This window comes from Gymnoscopelus braueri, assembly GCF_963280865.1.
Source record: "Gymnoscopelus braueri genome assembly, chromosome: 4".
NCBI classification, from domain to species: Eukaryota; Metazoa; Chordata; class Actinopteri; order Myctophiformes; family Myctophidae; genus Gymnoscopelus; species Gymnoscopelus braueri.
In genome coordinates this window covers 16000835-16019574 of record NC_137605.1, presented here as the reverse complement: position 1 = coordinate 16019574, position 18740 = coordinate 16000835, and the positions used below count along the sequence as shown (strand labels likewise).

General features: G+C 41.4%; 1 protein-coding gene across 6 annotated transcripts in view; it reads left to right on the top strand.

Moving 5' to 3' along the window:
• ttyh1 (tweety family member 1) overlaps nucleotides 1-18740 on the top strand; it is a 75182-nt gene that overhangs the window by 13025 nt on the left and 43417 nt on the right. For 5 of the 6 annotated variants that reach the window (XM_080427454.1, XM_080427453.1, XM_080427449.1 and 2 more), the window contains one exon: nucleotides 3331-3407. Coding sequence is in view for 3 of the 6 variants with exons in the window: in XM_080427451.1 (XP_080283577.1) it covers nucleotides 3331-3407 (77 nt within the window). In the remaining 3 variants the exon portion in view is untranslated. Of the gene's footprint in view, nucleotides 1-2173; nucleotides 2711-3330; nucleotides 3408-18740 lie in introns of those variants that run through there. The other variant, XM_080427452.1, reaches the window with a different exon arrangement.

The window sequence follows — 18740 nt, the reverse complement described above, 5'->3', positions numbered from 1 at the left end:
TTTGTTGCTCTCTACTGGTAGAACTGTATTATGGGTTTAAAAACCCAATCAGATAATTTGTTTGAATGAAAAATTAGAAAATTAAAAATAAAATTGGCAGTGAAAGAGTTAATGCGGCCCTTAGGTTAATATTGGAATACTGACATGTTATTGATTTCAGCTGTTACAATTCCAAACATGCAAACATGACCTGTCTATATTAGTAGCTCAATGACTAATATAAAAAATCGATTGTCTTTATGTCCAATGTATTTGTATTTAAGTTAAAAAAGTTAACATAAGTATAACTAAATGCATTTGAAAAAAAAAAAATGCTACTTTTCAGGATTCCAATTAAAAAATAGCACAAAAAAAAATCTGGATTCCAATTAAAAAATAGCAAAAATAGCAGATCTACAAGCTCAAGTTGTCTATCGGCTATTTTTGCTACTTTTGTGTGACAAAAAATGGCGAAGTACGGCATTAATTTAGAAAGAAAAAAAAATACGGAGATAAGAGGTTTCTGACCGACATTATATGCAATGTCATCAAAAGTTCAAAATCATCTACGTTGCCCACCCCTGATGTAAAGTTAACTCAGGCTAGTATAGAGACGATGCAGAAACGACTATGTATGAATGCTCAAAACGGTTGTGAGACACATCGTCCGACACTTGTCACGCAAAGCATATATTGCCCTTAATTTGCCAAAAATCCCACATCTTGACCTTGTATTTGATCATCTATCTGTTTATACGTCTAAAATGCACTACAATAATTTGATTGTATTGGTACTAATAGAAAGGGTACGTAGACCTGCATTGAATAAACGCTTGTGTAATAGTTTTAAATGATTTAATAAGAGGTTTTCCTATCTATATGGCCACCATTTGGAGCGACAACGACGGTTGTATTTTATGATTCATAGGCTGCGATTTATATACATTTTGTATGGATTGCATTATTCATATCAACGAGACCCAGTATGCTTTTTACAATGAATTATAACCGAGAGATTATCGAGGACATTAAATATTGAACTGGTTATTTCAAAATCCTGCGAGTGGTGATATTTCTCTATCAGTGATGTGACAGGAGGAACTGGAATGTGGTGGTGCTGTTGCTATGCCACGGTCTAACGCACACACACACACACACACACACACACACACACACACACACACACACACACACACACACACACACACACACACACACACACACACACACACACACATGGAGGTTGGGCGAATGCACTCTCTCTGCGTTAACTCTTGCATACATAATATAGTTTTCCGTCTCTCTCTCTGTCTCTCCTAGATATGGGCGCACTACACTATGAGTCAGGCAGAGTGCTCTCTCTGTGCGCTCTCTCTCTCCCTTCTATTTGTCCCCCCCCCCACCCCCCCTCCGCTCGCATTATCTCCCTCTGCCTCCCCTCCCCCATTCCCCCTTTTTTTTTCAGTGACACAGAAAAACTAACGCCGCCCCCTCCTCACTCCATCTCTCTCCCCCCCCCCCCCCCCCATTCTCCAATGGCAGACAAACACCGTGCTCTCTTTTGCTCTCTCTCCCTCCTCGGCTTTGATTTACAGAGACGTTTGTATTTTTTCCAATGCCGTGTCATTAAGTGGAAACACCCTGGAGCCTGCTGCTGCTGCTGCTACAGGAGGCACCCCGGAGGGAGTCTCTCTGTCAGTTAATAACACCTTCCTCATCCTCTACATCATCCCTCAGCCTCTCTCATGTTTGCGTGTCGTCGCCCCCAATCGGCGCGTGATGCCATTTCACGGACCCATCGCTGGCAACTGGTTTCGCCATCCAACAACAAAACCAGTGCATGCCACCCCCCCCCCCCTCCTCTCTCTATTCATCACTCACTCCAACAACCCCTCTCGCCCCCCTCTCCCTTTTTCTCTCACGCTCTCTCTCTCTCTCTCTCTCTCGTGCGCTCATCGGAGAAGGCTTTTTTTTTCTCCGACTCACAATATCTCTGTTGCTTTCTCTCTCTACTGCCCCCCCACCACCACCACCACCACCCCCTTCCTTCCTCCTTAATATCCATCTTCTAAGTGTGCCGGCTCACATCTCTCTCTCTCTCTCTCTCTCCCTCTCTCTCTCTCTCTCTCTCTCTCTCTGTGTGTCTAATATCATGTGCATCTACACCTCACCCCGGCTCTCCACACAAGCGCAGCCCAGCCTCTCTGCCGCTTTGCAAACAGGAGCTCACTCTTTTTGCTTCCAATAATGTGAGTGGATTTATTAATTAGTGAGTTTTTTTTTTCTATTGCCATTTGACTGCTTTTCGGGGCACAATTAACTGGCCGGTGATTATTCCCTTTTTTAATTTATGTTTAATCTTTTGTCTTGATAATCTGGTTAGGGGTGTGTGTGTGTGTGTGTGTGTGAGATCACAGTGTGGTTTGGTTGGTTGGTTGAATGGGAGTGTTCTGTGTATGCTGATGTGAGGGATGGATGGGGAGGCAAGGGGGCTGGGTTGGTATCAGGACAGCTTCCCTTCTATCTCTCACTACAGACTGTGTGAAGGGACAGTATCCCCCCCCCCCCTTTAATCCCCGTTAAAGGAGTAATTATCTTTGGGCAATATCGTGTCATTGCCTTGTTGTGAAGTCGCTTTGGCGTTGAGCTACGAGGGGCACCGGCACAGAGATAAGGGTCCCTTAGGGGTGTCTCCTCAATCATAATTCCCCCCCCCTCCTCTCCTGCTCTGTCCCTCACACACTCTCTCTCTCAATCTTTTTCTCTCTCACTCCCTCCCTCTCTCCTGCTCTCTATCTCCCTCTTCTCTCTCTCTCTCAATCTCTTTCACTCCCTCTCTCTCTCAATCTCTTTCACTCCGTCTCTCTCTCTCTCTCTCTCTCTCTCTCTCTCTCTCTCTCTCTCTCTCTCTCTCTCTCTCTCTCTCTCTCTCTCTCTCTCTCTCTCTCTCTCTCTCTCTCTCTCTCTCTCTCTCTCTCTCTCTCTCTCTCTCTCTCTCTCTCTCTCTCTCTCTCTCTCTCTCTCTCTCTCTCTCTCTCTCTCTCTCTCTCTCTCTCCTCGCTTACTCGCTCTCACTGAGTGCTCCTCTCTCATCCATCAACACAAGCACCTCTCCACTCTGGTCAGACAACCATACAATTACTGGCTATTTAATATTTCAGAGCCTGGTAAGAAATCATCGCCCTCGTTTTTTGTTTTCTCTCCTCCCTGGGTCCATTTGTCAACATTTTGACATTATTTTTTTCTGTGGCATGTATCCAAGCCTATTTTTCAGGATGATCTTTTTGTCAAGACCATCAAACGTTGACGGTCGGCAGAGTACCTCTCTCTGAGTGTGTAAATATTTCACAGCACCAGAGAGACGAGCGGGGGAACAGACGGAGAGAAGAGAGAGGGAGAGAGAACGCCTCCCAACTCTACAGTTCAAGGTAAGAGACGGATCGGGTTCCAGACAGTGTGTTCCATTACGTCTTAATTGTCCGTGCGGTCACAAAGATTAACGATCGAGTCAAGTGCAATAGACCCATCAGGCACATTAAAGCTGTTGGTGTTTAGTGCCGACATGGACCCGCCGCGCTTTGCAAATGCAAATGCTGTGTTTTAATGCATTTGGGATGATGTATTTCTTTCTGCTGGACCTGTTAGGATGAGCAAACGTGTTACTATATGGTGTGAAGACTGTCTGTACACCCGTGCATCCAAAGATGAGAAAGACATTATAGCAAACTTAATTAATTTAAGAGATGATTCATTTTCTCCAGCTAAATGCATTTGTGTCAGATGTCCCTGGACTATTTGTTGCCTTTAACCACTTCAACCCCAGCATCCATATTCCGGGGGGGGAACGTTCTCCAAAAATAGCAGATCTACACTCTCGCAACGCGTCGCGTAGATCGGCTATTTTGGGGCAATGAAATTTGGTGTAGATGGGGGGGGGGGGGAAAGCAGTCCCACTACAGATAACTCGCGCCCGTTAAGACTAAGAATAGAGGGTTTAAGTGATTAGTCTGCCAGGTAATTGAATTGTTTGTTCTGTATAGCATTGCCAAATAGGTCAGTAGTGTGGAAGCGTTTTGTCAGCACCAACTTGTCACACTGACTGGACTCATTGCACAGTATAGAGAGCAGAGATCTGGACTGACTGGGACAGCACACACACTTCACCTGCACTATAGGCGACTCCCACTTTAAGGGCTGGATTGGTTGCGATTGAATTTGATTCATGCAGATGTGGAATCCAAACTGATGCATGTACTCTTGAAGTTGTGGGATTTTGTTTTGTTTTACATCTTGCTGCCAATGCATTCCATACAGCTTCAGAGGAAGCAGGTGGTTTATCATACTGTAACTGAACCTATATAATGGATATTCTATGATACACTGAAGGCACTTCACTCTGGTTAATGGGTGTTAATGTGTGATACGTACCGTGGTGGTGCATCTCTGGGCTGCAAAGCTGTCTCATAAATTGCAGGCATTAAGACCCTCGTTAAGTGGCCGTTAAATGATTATTTGGGCCTCGATTTCGAACACAGCTGATTTTTACGAGTCAGTCTGCAATAACATGCATCATGAAAGGACTACATCCTTCACGTTCTCTGATTCATATAGTGATTATTTGTTGCAGTTAACGCTGTTAACGCTGCACACACAGTGCAATGTCAATGAAGGAAGATAAAAGAGACCATCCAACCCCACCCCACCCCGTGCCAAAGAGGATTTTACAGTCGACCCAGCCGGAAGAGATGCATCCCCTCCCGTCTTCTTCTTCTTCTTCTGTTCTTCTGATTAGCAGCCTCTTTACAAAATGGCCTCGTTCTGTCTGTGGCTGTGCATTCGGATTCGGACATTATGGAGTCTCATACTGTATCCATTGATTGTCTGAGCCCAGTGCCATGAGAGGCAACAATGAGAGAGACAGAGAGCCTTCAATGTAGAATTATTCTATCTTTCTCTTTGTTTCTCCTCAGTGGCTACAGTGGTTGGGTTGGGTTTTAGACACTCCTGTAGTTTCTCCTCTCCCAGCCTCCCTCATCCTCTTCCTCCTCCTCCTCTTCTTGTATCTCTCCTGTTTCTTTCTACCCCCCCCCCCCCCATGTCACGTGAGCTCGGAATCACATTTGTTTGCCTTCAGTTATGCAATGCCATAAAGCGGCATGATAGCAAGCTGGCATGAGACATCAACGTCAACCAATGCCCCCCCACCCCCCACCCCCCTCCCCTCTGTGACAACTGCTGAGCCACTGCATACCCCCCCCCCCCTCCCCCCCAAATACACACCCACAGCTACGTTGCCCCATTAACCCTTTAAGATCTGTGTCGTTTTTAAGATGTCTTTGGCTATTCAAAAATAGCAGATATACAAGCTTGTAGATCTGCTATTTTTTTTTTATCGTGAAAATTTTAGCAAATCTTTGAATATATATATATATATATATTTTTTAAAGCAAACATTTTTAACTCAAATCTTTGCTTCTGGGGATTCTACAAATGTCTTCTAAATCCTAACAGTTTCTTGAAAGAATTGATGTTGCTATAATAAGTGGTTCTCAAACTTTTTTCATGTCAAGGACCCCCAAAATGATATGTATTTGGCCGCGGCCCCCCCATCTCAAAATATTTTGTTCCAGGGACCCCCCCCCTCCCAGAAGTTGTGACAGAGATAAAAAATATATATATTCAAAGATGTGCACACATTTTCACGATTTTTCCAAAAATAGCAGATCTACAAGCTCATAGCGCGGCACTCGGTGCCGCGCTATGAGCTTGTATATCTGCTATTTTTGAATAGCCCAAAGAAATCTTAAAATTACACAGATGCGTTCCACCTCTATCAAATATATGATCATGAGTTGATGCCTGTTTTGGTTCATCGCTGACATTGTTGTAAATATGACCACTATAATATTAACAATAATAATATTCATACAGCACTTTTCAAAGACAATGTCGCGAGCAATCTTACATAAATACATGACAATACATGAGGATAGATTGGCATTCCCTTGGCATTCCCCTTTCAGTTGTGTAGGATTTTTTTCACTAAGAACTTCCTAGATCATCGTTATGTTTCATATAGTAGATACTGATGTACTGTACTGTCCTGGTGTACTGTAGCGTACATAATAAGCCATAGACTAGAGCGCACGCCTACTGTCCTCCATTAGACGTCACAAGGAAGGAAAGAAATCTATTTGAGAGGCATCGTATCAAAAAAGAAAAAACAAACCAGTTGATTTATTCTGCACATAATGATTTAGAGTAGACTCTACTCTTTGAACTGTCTCCATTTGTCACTATATAGATGGGCCTTTTTCACAGCAGCCATATTGACATAGTTTTCGTTAATGATACTTGCTTCCCAGGGGTTACCAATGGTACTAATCCAGGCCTGGAATCTCCTCATTTTAGGGGCGCAAAGGCCAAATGCCAGATGCCAGGGAAGCAGTACCATTAAATAATAATTTTAACTTATAGGGGTTAGGGAGTAATATTTTCTTTTCTCCAATACTTAGTATTACTATCAGTCAATGGAATAAATGAAAAAGCTGTTTATTTTACAATACAATTTATTGGTATTTACAAAGTACCAATATGTGTACAAACTCCATACACGCTCAGCCTTGGAGGGTCACTGCCTTGACACATTTGAAGATGGGGATGAGGATGGGGATAAAGAGAATTTAAGTTAAAAAAATAAAATTGGTGTCTAAAACCAGTATTGACAGGAAAGAAGCAAAGGAAAAAACCGAAATCAACTGGGGCGGTGAGGGCGGGGCATCAAGGCCACTGTGGCCTTAGGGCATATCATTTTATTTAAGGGCTGAGGGGCCACGGCAATGACCTTCATGGCCTCTGTGAAATTCCGGCCGTGCCCCGTTCCATTTGGTGTGGCATAGCCTTCCCAGTGAGCCAACATGTATACAATGGCAGCACCCTGACTCTGTTTGACCCGGTGACACCTGTGAAGGGAGTAACATTACATAACTATTTGTCAATAATGACATGGCTGCTGTGAAAAAGGCTAGGAAACATATTCCTTCAGTGTTAAATACAGCCAGTGTTGCATTGCTGAATTGGAACGTGGTTGCACTCTATTATAATGACGTCACGTGCACGACGCTTAACACCTACACTACAGGTCACACAATGGACAACTGATATGCATCTAGGCTCATTCCTATGTTAATTCACCTGGTGTGAGTCGGGAGCCTTTGTAAACTTTGTTGAGGTGTGAATTTAAAGTTGTTTTAAATCTATGTGCCTGCGCGTGCTCCTGTTCAAATAGGCTCTTGCACGGCGTGCAAGGCCGTCCCATGAGCAATGCAACCCTGATTACAGCCCAGATATGAAGAAATAGCCTGACTTACAGTTGAGGGATACTGCTGGGACCACATGACTTTCAAACTTTCAAATGATGGCCTTGTAAGGATTAGCTGAAATGGTAATAATGGCTAAAATGGTAATAATGGTAATAATGGCTAATAATGGTCATTTACCATAATTAGAGTAATATAGTGTTAGCCGCACACTCATAGCTGCCAATGCAAGTTTATTGTGGACACAGAGAGAGAAAATTAAAAAATAATCTGTCTGTGTCCACAATAAAGTTGCCGCTACGAGTGTGCGGCTATATACTTCTTTATTATGAAATGGTCATTTAACCACATGAACCCAGAACAGGGATGCTAGGTCGTCTCTATTCTGGGGTAAAGTATATAGGGTTTTATAACGGTACAGTATACTTTAATTTTGTTGTAGTTAGCAGTGGCAGTGCTCGTATATATGTAGACCAGTCTAGTTTGACTGATTGATTATTCCCACTTGGCTAACATTGCGCTTGCAGTGTGTGAACCAATGTATTCATAGCATGCATTTTAATTGGGGAAATGGAGTGCTGCTGTTGATTTGATTTGTGAGAGTTGGGGCTGCGCTGGAACCATTAAGGTGAACAGCTACTGTAATGGGCTTATAGAGAGACGGACTGTCTGGCACGTGAGCGAGTCGTTAACTCGTTCTGGTGCCAGGACTGCCCCAACTGTGAATGAGGAACGCCGTCTGGCCCCGGTTCGGGACAGATTGCTGAATCGAAACAAATGTAATTGCTTGAGTTGTACGCGTTTATATGATTGTAACAGTTGGCCCTGGCCGTGTAGTGAATCAAAAGGATAGAGGTTGTAGGAATAATACTATATCTATACAGAACCTGTCACAAAGTGCTTAGCAACAAAAAGATAAAAAGTCAATGAGAAAAGGGAGGGTTCGTGCCTGGCGGATTGGTGAACTATCCACATGCTCCTTGTGAGTTGCAGGGAGCCGGGTTTGAATCCTACTCCCGCCGCTGTGTCTCACATGTCTTGTCTCCCCTCTCACTGCCCTCTTCAGATTAGCTCCGAAGTCCGAACACACAGACCAACAGACACACAGACCGACCCTCTTATATAGGGGTGTCAAATTGAATCGCGATTCTACTGTTGGACGATTCAGAATCGATTCTCATTTTCAAAAAAATGAAGAAAAACAAACTTTAAAAAATATATACATATTTTTTTTGGGGGAGGGATCTTGGATTTACCTTTGTGTGTTTAGTTGATAAAACCTTTACAATTATAAAAGCTATGTAAATGTACTGCTCTCATGCCAGCAGACTGGAGTAGATCCTGAAATCCTATGCTTTGAATGGAGAATCGTTTTGAATGGAGAATCGTTTTGAATCGGAAAAAAACGTTTTTGAATTGAAAAAATCGGAATTGTGACCCCAAGAATCGGAATCGAATCGTGAGATAGCAGAAGATTCACAGCCCTACTCTTACATATATACTGTATACGGCTAGCCTCCTGCAGAGCCACGCTGTAGAAATGCCCAAAAAGAAAGAAACGGACAGAAGAGGTTCTGAAAATAACAAATAAAGGAGATATTATAAAAATGCTTTTCAAGATAAGGTATGTTTTCAGAAGTGACTTCAACCCATCAAAACCAGGAAAGCGTTAAACGTTGGCTATTCAAAAATAGCAGATGTACAAGCTCACAGCGTGCCACTTCGTGCCGCACTGCGAGCTTGTACATCTGCTATTTTTGAACATCTTTGAAAAATCTTGAAAGTGTGAGAACTACTGATTTAGAAGGCTTTTGTAGAATCGGTCTTAATGGTTTAAAAGATGATGGATCATGTCACTCAGATCCCCTCAGGCAGGTCATTGCAGAAGTGAGGGGTCACTATGGCAAAAAGCCCCTGTCACCTTTAGTCCATATAGCCTGGACTGTGGAGCAGTCAAGAGGACCCGGTCTGCATGCTGAACACTGGCTCACAGGATGGCAAATTTAGCCAACTGGACCTCAAAGTACCCCAGTAAATGTTGGCAGTTAAATATGAAAAGTCATTTCTAAACGGGACGGGAAGCCAGTGAAGGGATGATTCTAGCTTCTTTAAAAAAATCCAAGCTGCAGAATGTAGCACTTTGAGTGCGTTGTACAAGCTGTTCGAGGTACAGAACGGTATACACAGTATAGTCCAGTCCAGATGATATACAAAAGCATGAATAATTCTCTCTGTATCACCGCAATTCATGACCGATGTAGTTCTGCCGTCCAATAAGCCTGTAGAATACATAATGCCGTTATTGACCAAAATAACAGCTGCACTCAACAGCCATAAATCCCATAGATGGGGCAGACAGACACAGCATCCATGTGAACGCATCGAGCCCCGCCCCCGTCAGAGTCAAACGTGCCATTGTGTCCCCCTCGTCATCGGCACCATTGAGCTCCAGCGGCCTTCCCTCCCGTTCATCTTTTCTTTAAGCTGTCATCAAACCCCTTCTGTATAGCAGAAAAGCGCTGATATTCTCTTAATCTACATAACAACCAACCCCCACCCTGGACACTCTGTCATTCATTTGTAATAAGGATTCCTGTGTGTGTGTGTGTGTGTTTGGCTTAAACGGATTTTCCCCTTGTTTTTTTTAATTATAAACAAACACACACCCTCCTTCCCCCCGTCTTTTGGATTTGGGAGCTTTTGAGAAAGCTCCAGGGCTAATGCTCACACTGTAAATTCCATCGCATGGTGGTGTCGCTTTGCCCCGAAAAAAATAGATCCACAAGCGCGCTGCTCGTCACGATATGAAACGTTGTGTGCTTGTAGATCGGCTGTTTTATCCTATTTTGGAGACTGAATACACAATCTCCCCTGTGTCTGTCTGTCCCGCTGTGAAGCTTCCTTCTTAAGTCGCATTATATAATCCAGTTTCCTCCTATAGCAGTGGTTTTCAACCTTTTTCATGCCAAGGACCCCTAAATTGATATACATTTGGCTGCGGACCCCCATCTGAAAATGTTTTGTGCCATGGACCCCCCCAAAAGCAAAGATTTGAGTTAGAAATGTTCGCTTTTAAAAAATTCTATATTCAAAGATTTGTACACATTTTCAAGATTTTTCATAAATAGCAGATCTACAAGCTCATAGCGCGGCACTCGGCGCCGCGCTATGAGCTTGTATATCTGCTATTCTTGAATAGCCAAAGCTAAGTGGTTAAAATGATTGTTACGCTATGTTAACTAATTTCGCTGGGGACCCCCTGGTACCGCCCCAAGGACCACGGGTGGTCCCCGGACCACTGGTTCAGAACCACTGCAATAGGAGATTGATGATGTTTTTTTTTGTACAGCAGCAGTGTTCTGGGTCTTTGTATGGTGATATACAATACATACTGTACAAGGGGTGTCAAGAGAAGTCCTGTTTCTCATAATTCACTGGGGGAGGAGGGGCTACAGGTAAAGGTGACTTCATTTGTCTTCTTTACTGACACAGACTGTACTGCAGTGGTGTAAAGTAACTAAGTACATTTACTTAAGGACTTTACTTAAAGGGGAAGACCACCCATTTTCAATATTTAACTATGTCATTAATATAGCATAAAGGAGTTGTGTGGAAATAAGAAAAATTTTAAATGTTAAAAATTTTAAATGTTAAACCCAAATTGATTTTGGGTTTAACATTGCAAATTACACCGTGATGACTCATCATGGTGTAATTTGCAATGTTAAACCCAAAATCAATTTGGGTTTAACATTTAAAATTTTTAACATTTAAAATTTTTCTTATTTCCACACAACTCCTTTATGCTATATTAATGACATAGTTAAATATTGAAAATGGGTGGTCTTCCCCTTTAAGTACACTTTTGAGGATTTTTTTTTACTTTATTGGAGTATTTCCAATTTTCAGTACTTTTACTTCTATTCCACTACATCTCAGAGGCAAATATTGTACTTTTACTCTACTACAATTATTTGAAAACTTTAGTTACTAGTTACTTTTCAGATACAGGTACATTATGATATTATAAAACATATATTAACTCTCTCAGTGCCACGCCCCGAGATATCCCGAGTTTCTCCCGAGTACCCTCCCTGCCAGCACGAGAAATCCCGAGTTTTTACTTTTGACTGTGGTCGCGCTATTCTGTTTATTTTTCATGATCACTTTCGCTTCCTGACTCCTTCAGACTCATTGGGTTCCGGTTTCATGACGCAGATTCCGTTTCCGGTTCTCATTTTTTTCTCGCGGTCATTTTCGGCCAGAATAGGGAAAGTCACGGTTTTTCACAAGGTATAAAAAACGAACGGAGAGGTCCACGTCTACTCTCTTTGGTCATCGTAGTCGTGTATCACATCGTAATTTAGCCCGATCAACGATTGTCAAAAATGTCAACATCCGGTTATGACCGGATGTGACGTGAGCCTGTTTGGGAGGGGGCGAGTGAGCCAGCGAGGTCATCAATGTGTCGATTTGTTGCTCTCTACTGGTAGAACTGTATTATGGGTTTAAAAACCCAATCAGATAATTTATTTGAATGAAAAATTGAAAAATTTTAAAATGTAAAAAAACGAAAATTTCTGGCACTGGGGGAGTACTTTATGAAAATACTCTTGGCAGTGAAAGAGTTAACCACTTCAGCCCTATTTTATACCTAGGCTATTTGAAAATAGCCGATCTACAAGCTCACAACGCGTCGCAACGCGACGCGTTGTGAGCTTGTAGATCTGCTATTTTCAAACATTTAAGTACTTTTACTTTTGGAACTTTAAGTATATTTTGATGCCAATACTTTTATACTTTTACTCAAGTAACATTTTAAACACAGGCCTTTTACTTGTAACAGAGTATTTCTTACATTGCAGTATTGATACTTTTACTGTAAGTAGAAAATGTGAGTACTTTTTCCACCACTGCTGTAGTGAAAGTGCAGGGGCACAGCATAAAATTACACTCGTGTCGTCCGCGTGCCCTCGTCATATTTGTTCCCGGCGCATCATGTCCGCAGGGACATCCGCCCTGCAACCCAGATTTTGTGGCTGCATGTTCTTTATGCGTTACGCAGAGAACACTGGCTGCACATGTGCTGGAACAGAAGAGTACATGCTCCGTTTGAGGGAAGGTTGAGAGAGGAGATGCATTGTTATCCGCTGTATCATATCATGTGACCATAAAGGACTTTAACCCATTAAGACCGGGAACGCATCTGTGTAACCACTTTAACCATTATTTTATACTTTGGCTATTCAAAAGTAGCAGATGTACAAGCTCATAGCGGTGCCGCGCTATGAGCTTGTAGATCTGCTATTTTAGAAAATGTGTGCAAATCTTTCAATATATATATATTTGAAAGCGAACATTTTAACTAAATATTTGCTTCTGGGGGTCCCTGGAACAACATATTTTGAAATGGGGGTCCGCGGCCAAATACATAATTTTGGGGGTCCTTGACATGGAAAAGGTTGGAGCACCACTGAGCAATAGTTTTTCAGAAAAATTAAGACATTTGTTGAGACATTTACAAATGTTCGCTTTAAAAAATAGATATATTCAAGATTTGCACAGATTTTCACGATTTTTCAAAAATAGCAGATCTACAAGCTCATAGCGCTGCACTCTGTGCCTCGCTATGAGCTTGTATATCTGACATTTTTAAATAGCCAAAGTATAAAATAAGGGAAATAGCTCAAATCTAAAATGACACAGTATGCGTTCCCGGTCTTAAGGGGTTAAAGTAGAGACATGCGTTGGAGCACGTTTGTTACATGTGATACAAGGAGAACCGAATGAAAACCTGGAAGAAATGTATCCTAATCTGAAGTCTTTCAGAGAATAACAGGAATGCAGAGAAATAAAATGACTCAAAGATAAGAGTTACTATGACCATAAGATCTTTTCACAATGGCCTCTTGCCATGGCATACATCCTTCAGTTGTCTGGGAGGTCGTTAGATGATGCTTTGTATTGAGTGCAGCCCGTGTTGCTCTTGACCTTGAACACATGCACGTCTGCAGACACAAAGTATAGTATAATCACAACCACGTCGCATCTGCTGTCCGCTGACCCCTTGCACCTACTGTATGCAGACTTGGCAAGTATAATCAGGCCTTAACCATATGAGCCCTAGAATCCTTTCTGGGGCGAACAGGTTTAGTATAGAGGGCAGTGTTGATTTCGTTGACAAAAACTACGACCACCTAGTTTTTAGACTAAAACAAAATAAAAACTAAGCTGCAATGACTAAAACTAAGACTAAATGTATTGACAATTTCGTCAACAAATAAAAACTAGACTAAAATGTTAGCGAGGGACGAGTGGAGAAGAGATCCACTAGAACTAAAAGACAAGTCATTTTATGGTTGGTTGCGCTAGGGTGTGAATGCTGAAAATAGCAGATCTACAAGCTCACAACGTGTCGCAGCGCGACGCGTTGTGAGCTTGTAGATCGGCTATTTTCAGCATTCAACCAAGTGTAAAATCAGCCATTACGATGCCATCAAGGCACCGCCAAAATACATTATAGTCGACTAAATCAACTGTAGGTTTAGTCGACTATAATCTTATGATATTTTGTCGACTAAAACTAGACAAAAACTAAAACATTTCAGATGACTAAAATATGACTAAAACTAAATGGAATTTTATACAAAAGACTATGACTAAAACTGAATCAAAATCAACACTAATAGAGGGTAAACAAGGGACGGACCAAGTATAGAGCCCTGGGGGGACAATAAAGTATAGGGTTTAAGTGGTTAAGTGTCCATTTCTAACTAACACTCAGGATTTGTACGTGAGACACAGGAGAGGAGGCCCTGTAGGGATCTGATTATAGGCCATCCTACCATGGAGATGCACACAAAACGTATATCTCTGCGCCCCCAAAGGTGACCTTTGTAACAATGATGAAAACATTTTATCTTCCTTTTTTTTTATCCATTTTTTTATTTCTTTGATTTCCATTTACTCTCTGGGGTAGATGTTTCCCACAGGCAACGATCTACAATAGGTTCACAGACCTAGATTCAACAAATCCCTGTTGTCTACCTGAGCTGTTCTGCGTATAAACACCACAACTGAACCCAGTGATCCCTCAGTCCGCCTCCTTCTGTGCCCCCGAGGTGTGTCTACTGAGTACTGATGCTTTTTTAAATTAACTTGATAAAGTAAGAGATAAGTCAACCCACCTCCAGGGGGAAAGCGGTTCATTGCAGCAGCAGCAGCAGTTAAATACAGAGCACACATAAATATCATCGCATCTACAGAGCAGGTGTGCAAATGTGCATCATTAATTAATTTAGTTCCCACACCTTTGGGGTGTGTTTTTTGTCACTGTTTGTGTTCACTATTAGTAGCAGTGGGTGCCATTAACCCATTAAAACCGGGAACGCATCTGTGTCAATTTAGATTTTAACGAAAAAGGTGTCGCAAAGTCACAAAAGACACGCGCATCCTGTCCTGCTCGATCAAAAACTCAACATGAAATAACAATAAAATCCGCACACCAGAATACTGTTCCCGTCGTGTTTTTTTTCTTTATTGGTGGTAACGTTTCTAGCCGGGAGGCTCTTCCTCAGACCTTACTGAGAATAGTGCAGACACAGACCGCATATATTTTGTGTGTGATGAGCATCCTGGTGGTGTGCAGATTTTGTTGTTATTTCATTTTCGATTTTAGCCATATTTTATACTTTGGCTGTTCAAAAATAGAAGATATACAAGCTCATAGCGTGGCACTTCGTGCCGCACTATGAGCTTGTAGATCTGCTATTTTGAAAATGTGTTTACATCTTTGAATATGTATATTTTTAAAGCGAAGATTTTTATCTCAAATCTTTACTTCTGGGGGTCCCTGGAACAAACTATTTTTAGATGTGGGTCGGTGGCCAAATACATATAATTTTGGGGGTCCTTGACATGAAACCAGTGATATAGCAAAATAAGTTTTTCAGAAAACTGTTTTTTTCCTGAAGACCTTTGTAGAATCAGCCTCCGGTCTTAATGGGTCAGTGCCCAGGTAAAAGTTGGGTGTTATAGTGTCTTGCTCACTTTGACACATAGACCTTCTGGTTCCATCTCTAACCATTCAGCTATGGCCGCCCATTAGGACTTCATATACTGTATACAAGGGCTTCATGAGACGTAAAAATACATTTAAAGGGAAATAAAGAATAGAAGGAATACAATGGATCCTAGAACAATGCAAAAAACCAAAGGCATAAAAAAGTGCAGATGCACTTTTTCCACCAACGACGACGCAAGAACGAAGAAAGAAATCCCTAAAGTTAAACATAAATGAGGTTGAATGCATTTATACAGGCGGATATGATTTATAATGAATGAAACGATGACAAAAAATAAATGTAGTTGATAACCTAAACTCATTCACTGCCAGGCTTATTTCAAGCTAGTTGATCCATATGCCAAAGGCATTTTGGGTCAAACGGAGAAAAAAAATTCTCCGTTTACATTTTAACATTGAAGTGGATGGAGAATTAACTTTTTGAAAATCGTTTTCTCCTAGGTCCTTTGAGATTCAAAAGAAAGAAAAAAAAAACAAAAAAAAAAAAAAAAATTATTTATTTTATTTTATATTTATTTTTTATTTTTTAGGAGACGTCAAAAGACGTCATTGGCACTAATGGCACACTTAAAACGGCCGTCAAAAGACGTCATTGGCACTATATGAGTTAAGTCAACAGCCCTCCTTGAACAGCAGAGTCACTGCCCATCTTTCGCCGCAGGCTGAAAACCCACCTCTTCAGGAAACACTACCCTGACCCTTCCTCTTCGCCTTGCCTACTTGTTGTCAATTAGTTGTACGAGCTCTTGTCTTATTGGTTCTTGTTTATTCGATACTTATTTGTTTTAGCTCTTGCTCATTTGATTTTCCTACTTGTCTCATCTGTTTAAGAAAGTAGGTAGCTGATATATTGCACTTTTACCTTAGCGCTATACTCTTAGTTGCTTGTTTTAGAAGACTTATTCACTTATGACTTCTGGTGATTAGTAGTTTTGCACTTATTGTAAGTCGCTTTGGATAAAAGCGTCTGCTAAATGTGTAATGTAATGTCATGCACCGAAAATAGCAGGATCTGCAATCTCACAAATCTCACAGCTCACACACGGCGTTGTTGATGTGAGCTTGTAGATGTGCTATTCTCGGTGTTCAACACCGGCGTAACTAATTATAAATCAGGCTTAAGCGTGGGTGACATGCTAACCTTTCCTTTGCCCCTGTGTGGCTGCTGGTTGTAAATTGTCCCCTGTGGGGGTGTAGCAGCGGCGGCGGCTGAAGGCCTGGTGGGGGTATGGGTGGGGGTGGAGGTGGAGGTTGTATAGCACCCATTCAGGGTGGCTGCAGGCCTGGTGGGGGTAGAGGTGGAGGTGGAGGTTGTATAGCACCCATGTAGGCCCGGTGCCTTAGCCCTGCAGGTACTGTAATGTAGCAGCAGAGGCTTCTCTGACCTCTGTAGTCCTGTGCCAGGGGCTGAGGAAGACCTTTTCATTGTACCTCTCCTCTCCCGCCGTACACATTTACACATCGCTGTACTGCTGCAGCGCTCGCTGTAAATAGCATATTTGTCATGTAACTTCGGTACTAAAAAAGAAATTGTAAAATCGGTCCTTGGAGGAGAAAAAATACACCCTCTCAAAATACTAGTGTAAATTCGGCTTCGCATTCTCAGGTGGTTGACAGACACTCATGACTCATCCAGAGCTGCTTACACGTGTAAGTGTGAAGTGTGAAGTGGAAGTGGAACTGTATTATAAGCTTCAGTGGTGTAAAGTAACTAAGTACACTCCATTAAATTATTTTTGACAACTTACTTACTATTTCTTTTATAGATTTGGGTTATTATTACAAAACATACATTAACCACTTCAGCTCTGTATACATTTAGGCCATTTGAAAAAAGCCGATCTACAAGCTCACAATGCGTCGCATCGCATTGTGAGCTTGTAGATCTGCTATTCTCAAAAGACTTTAATACATTTGAAAACTTGTGAAATGGGACATTCTGCATAATGCGTACTTTCTACTTTTGGTACTTTAAGTACGTTTGATACCAAAACTTTTGTACTTTTACTAAGTCAATTTGAATTCCGGACTTTTACTTGTAACAGAGTATTTCTACATTGCAGTATTGATATTTTTTACTTAAGTAAGAAATGTGAGTACTTTATCCACCACTGTAAGCTTTACTAACGTCACTGGAAGCCCAACAGCATGCAGTACATGTTCAGAGAGGCGGTTCCCGGACCACGTTTGTGTTATCCTATAGGCTTTGTCCAGAGTCAGACTGCAGGCAAATATGATCTCTAGGACTGACTGTCCACCTAGTTATTTGCAGGTGATCAAATTGGATTTGTTGTATTCAGACATAAATATCTGCTTTGGTTGCTGTGGTTTTCAATTCCCCCTCGGCGATCATTAAAGTATTTATTCTATTCTGTTCTATTTGAACGATGTAATGACATAGGAGTAATGCTTGACTTATAAGCTATCGTACGACAGTGCTACGCGTTGTGAGCTTGTATACAAGATGGCAGTGGTGGAAAAAGTACTCAATTGCTTTACTTAAGTAAAAGTACCAATAGTGCAATGTAGAAGTACTCCGTTACAAGTAATTAATACAATAAAAAATGTACTTGAGTAAAAGTGCAAAAGTATTGGCATCAAAATGTACTTAAAGTACCAAAAGTAAAAGTACTAAATATTTGAAAATAGCAGATCTACAAGCTCACAACGCGTCGCATCGCGACGCGTTGTGAGCTTGTAGATCGGCTATTTTCAAATAGCCGATGTATAAAATAAGGCTAAAGTAGTTAATGTATGTTTTATAATATAATAATTTATATCTGAAAAGTAACTAGTAACTAAAGTTTTCAAATAATTGTAGTGGAGTAAAAGTACAACATTTGCCTCCGAGATGTAGTATAGTAGTAAAAGTATAGACAATTGGAAATACTCCAGTAAAGTAAAAGTACCTCAAAATTGTACTTAAGTGCAATACTTGAGTAAATGTACTTAGTTACTTTACACCACTGCAAGATGGTCGTAAATCAGGCTTCAATGTGTGAGTGTCCAGACTGAGACACATCTTTAGAAATCAGATATGAATCGCATTGCAAATCAATGTGTTTTTGCGAAGGAGGCCGATGCACACCTCGAGGGTGGGCGACGGGTGCGTATAAGTCAAAAATGCACAATTTAGGAGGAGATCTCTGATAGTTAAACCAAAGACTAGGACCCACACCGTCAGAATCTTGCAAAAAAAAAAAAAAAGACAATGATGAATGTCTGTCCTGATGAAGGTCTAACGACCGAAACGTTGAATAAAGAGCTAAACATTTTTTGCAAGATTCTGACTGTGTGTGGATCCTATTCTTTGGTTTAACCATCAGAGATCTCCTCCTAAATCAATGTGGTTAAAATCT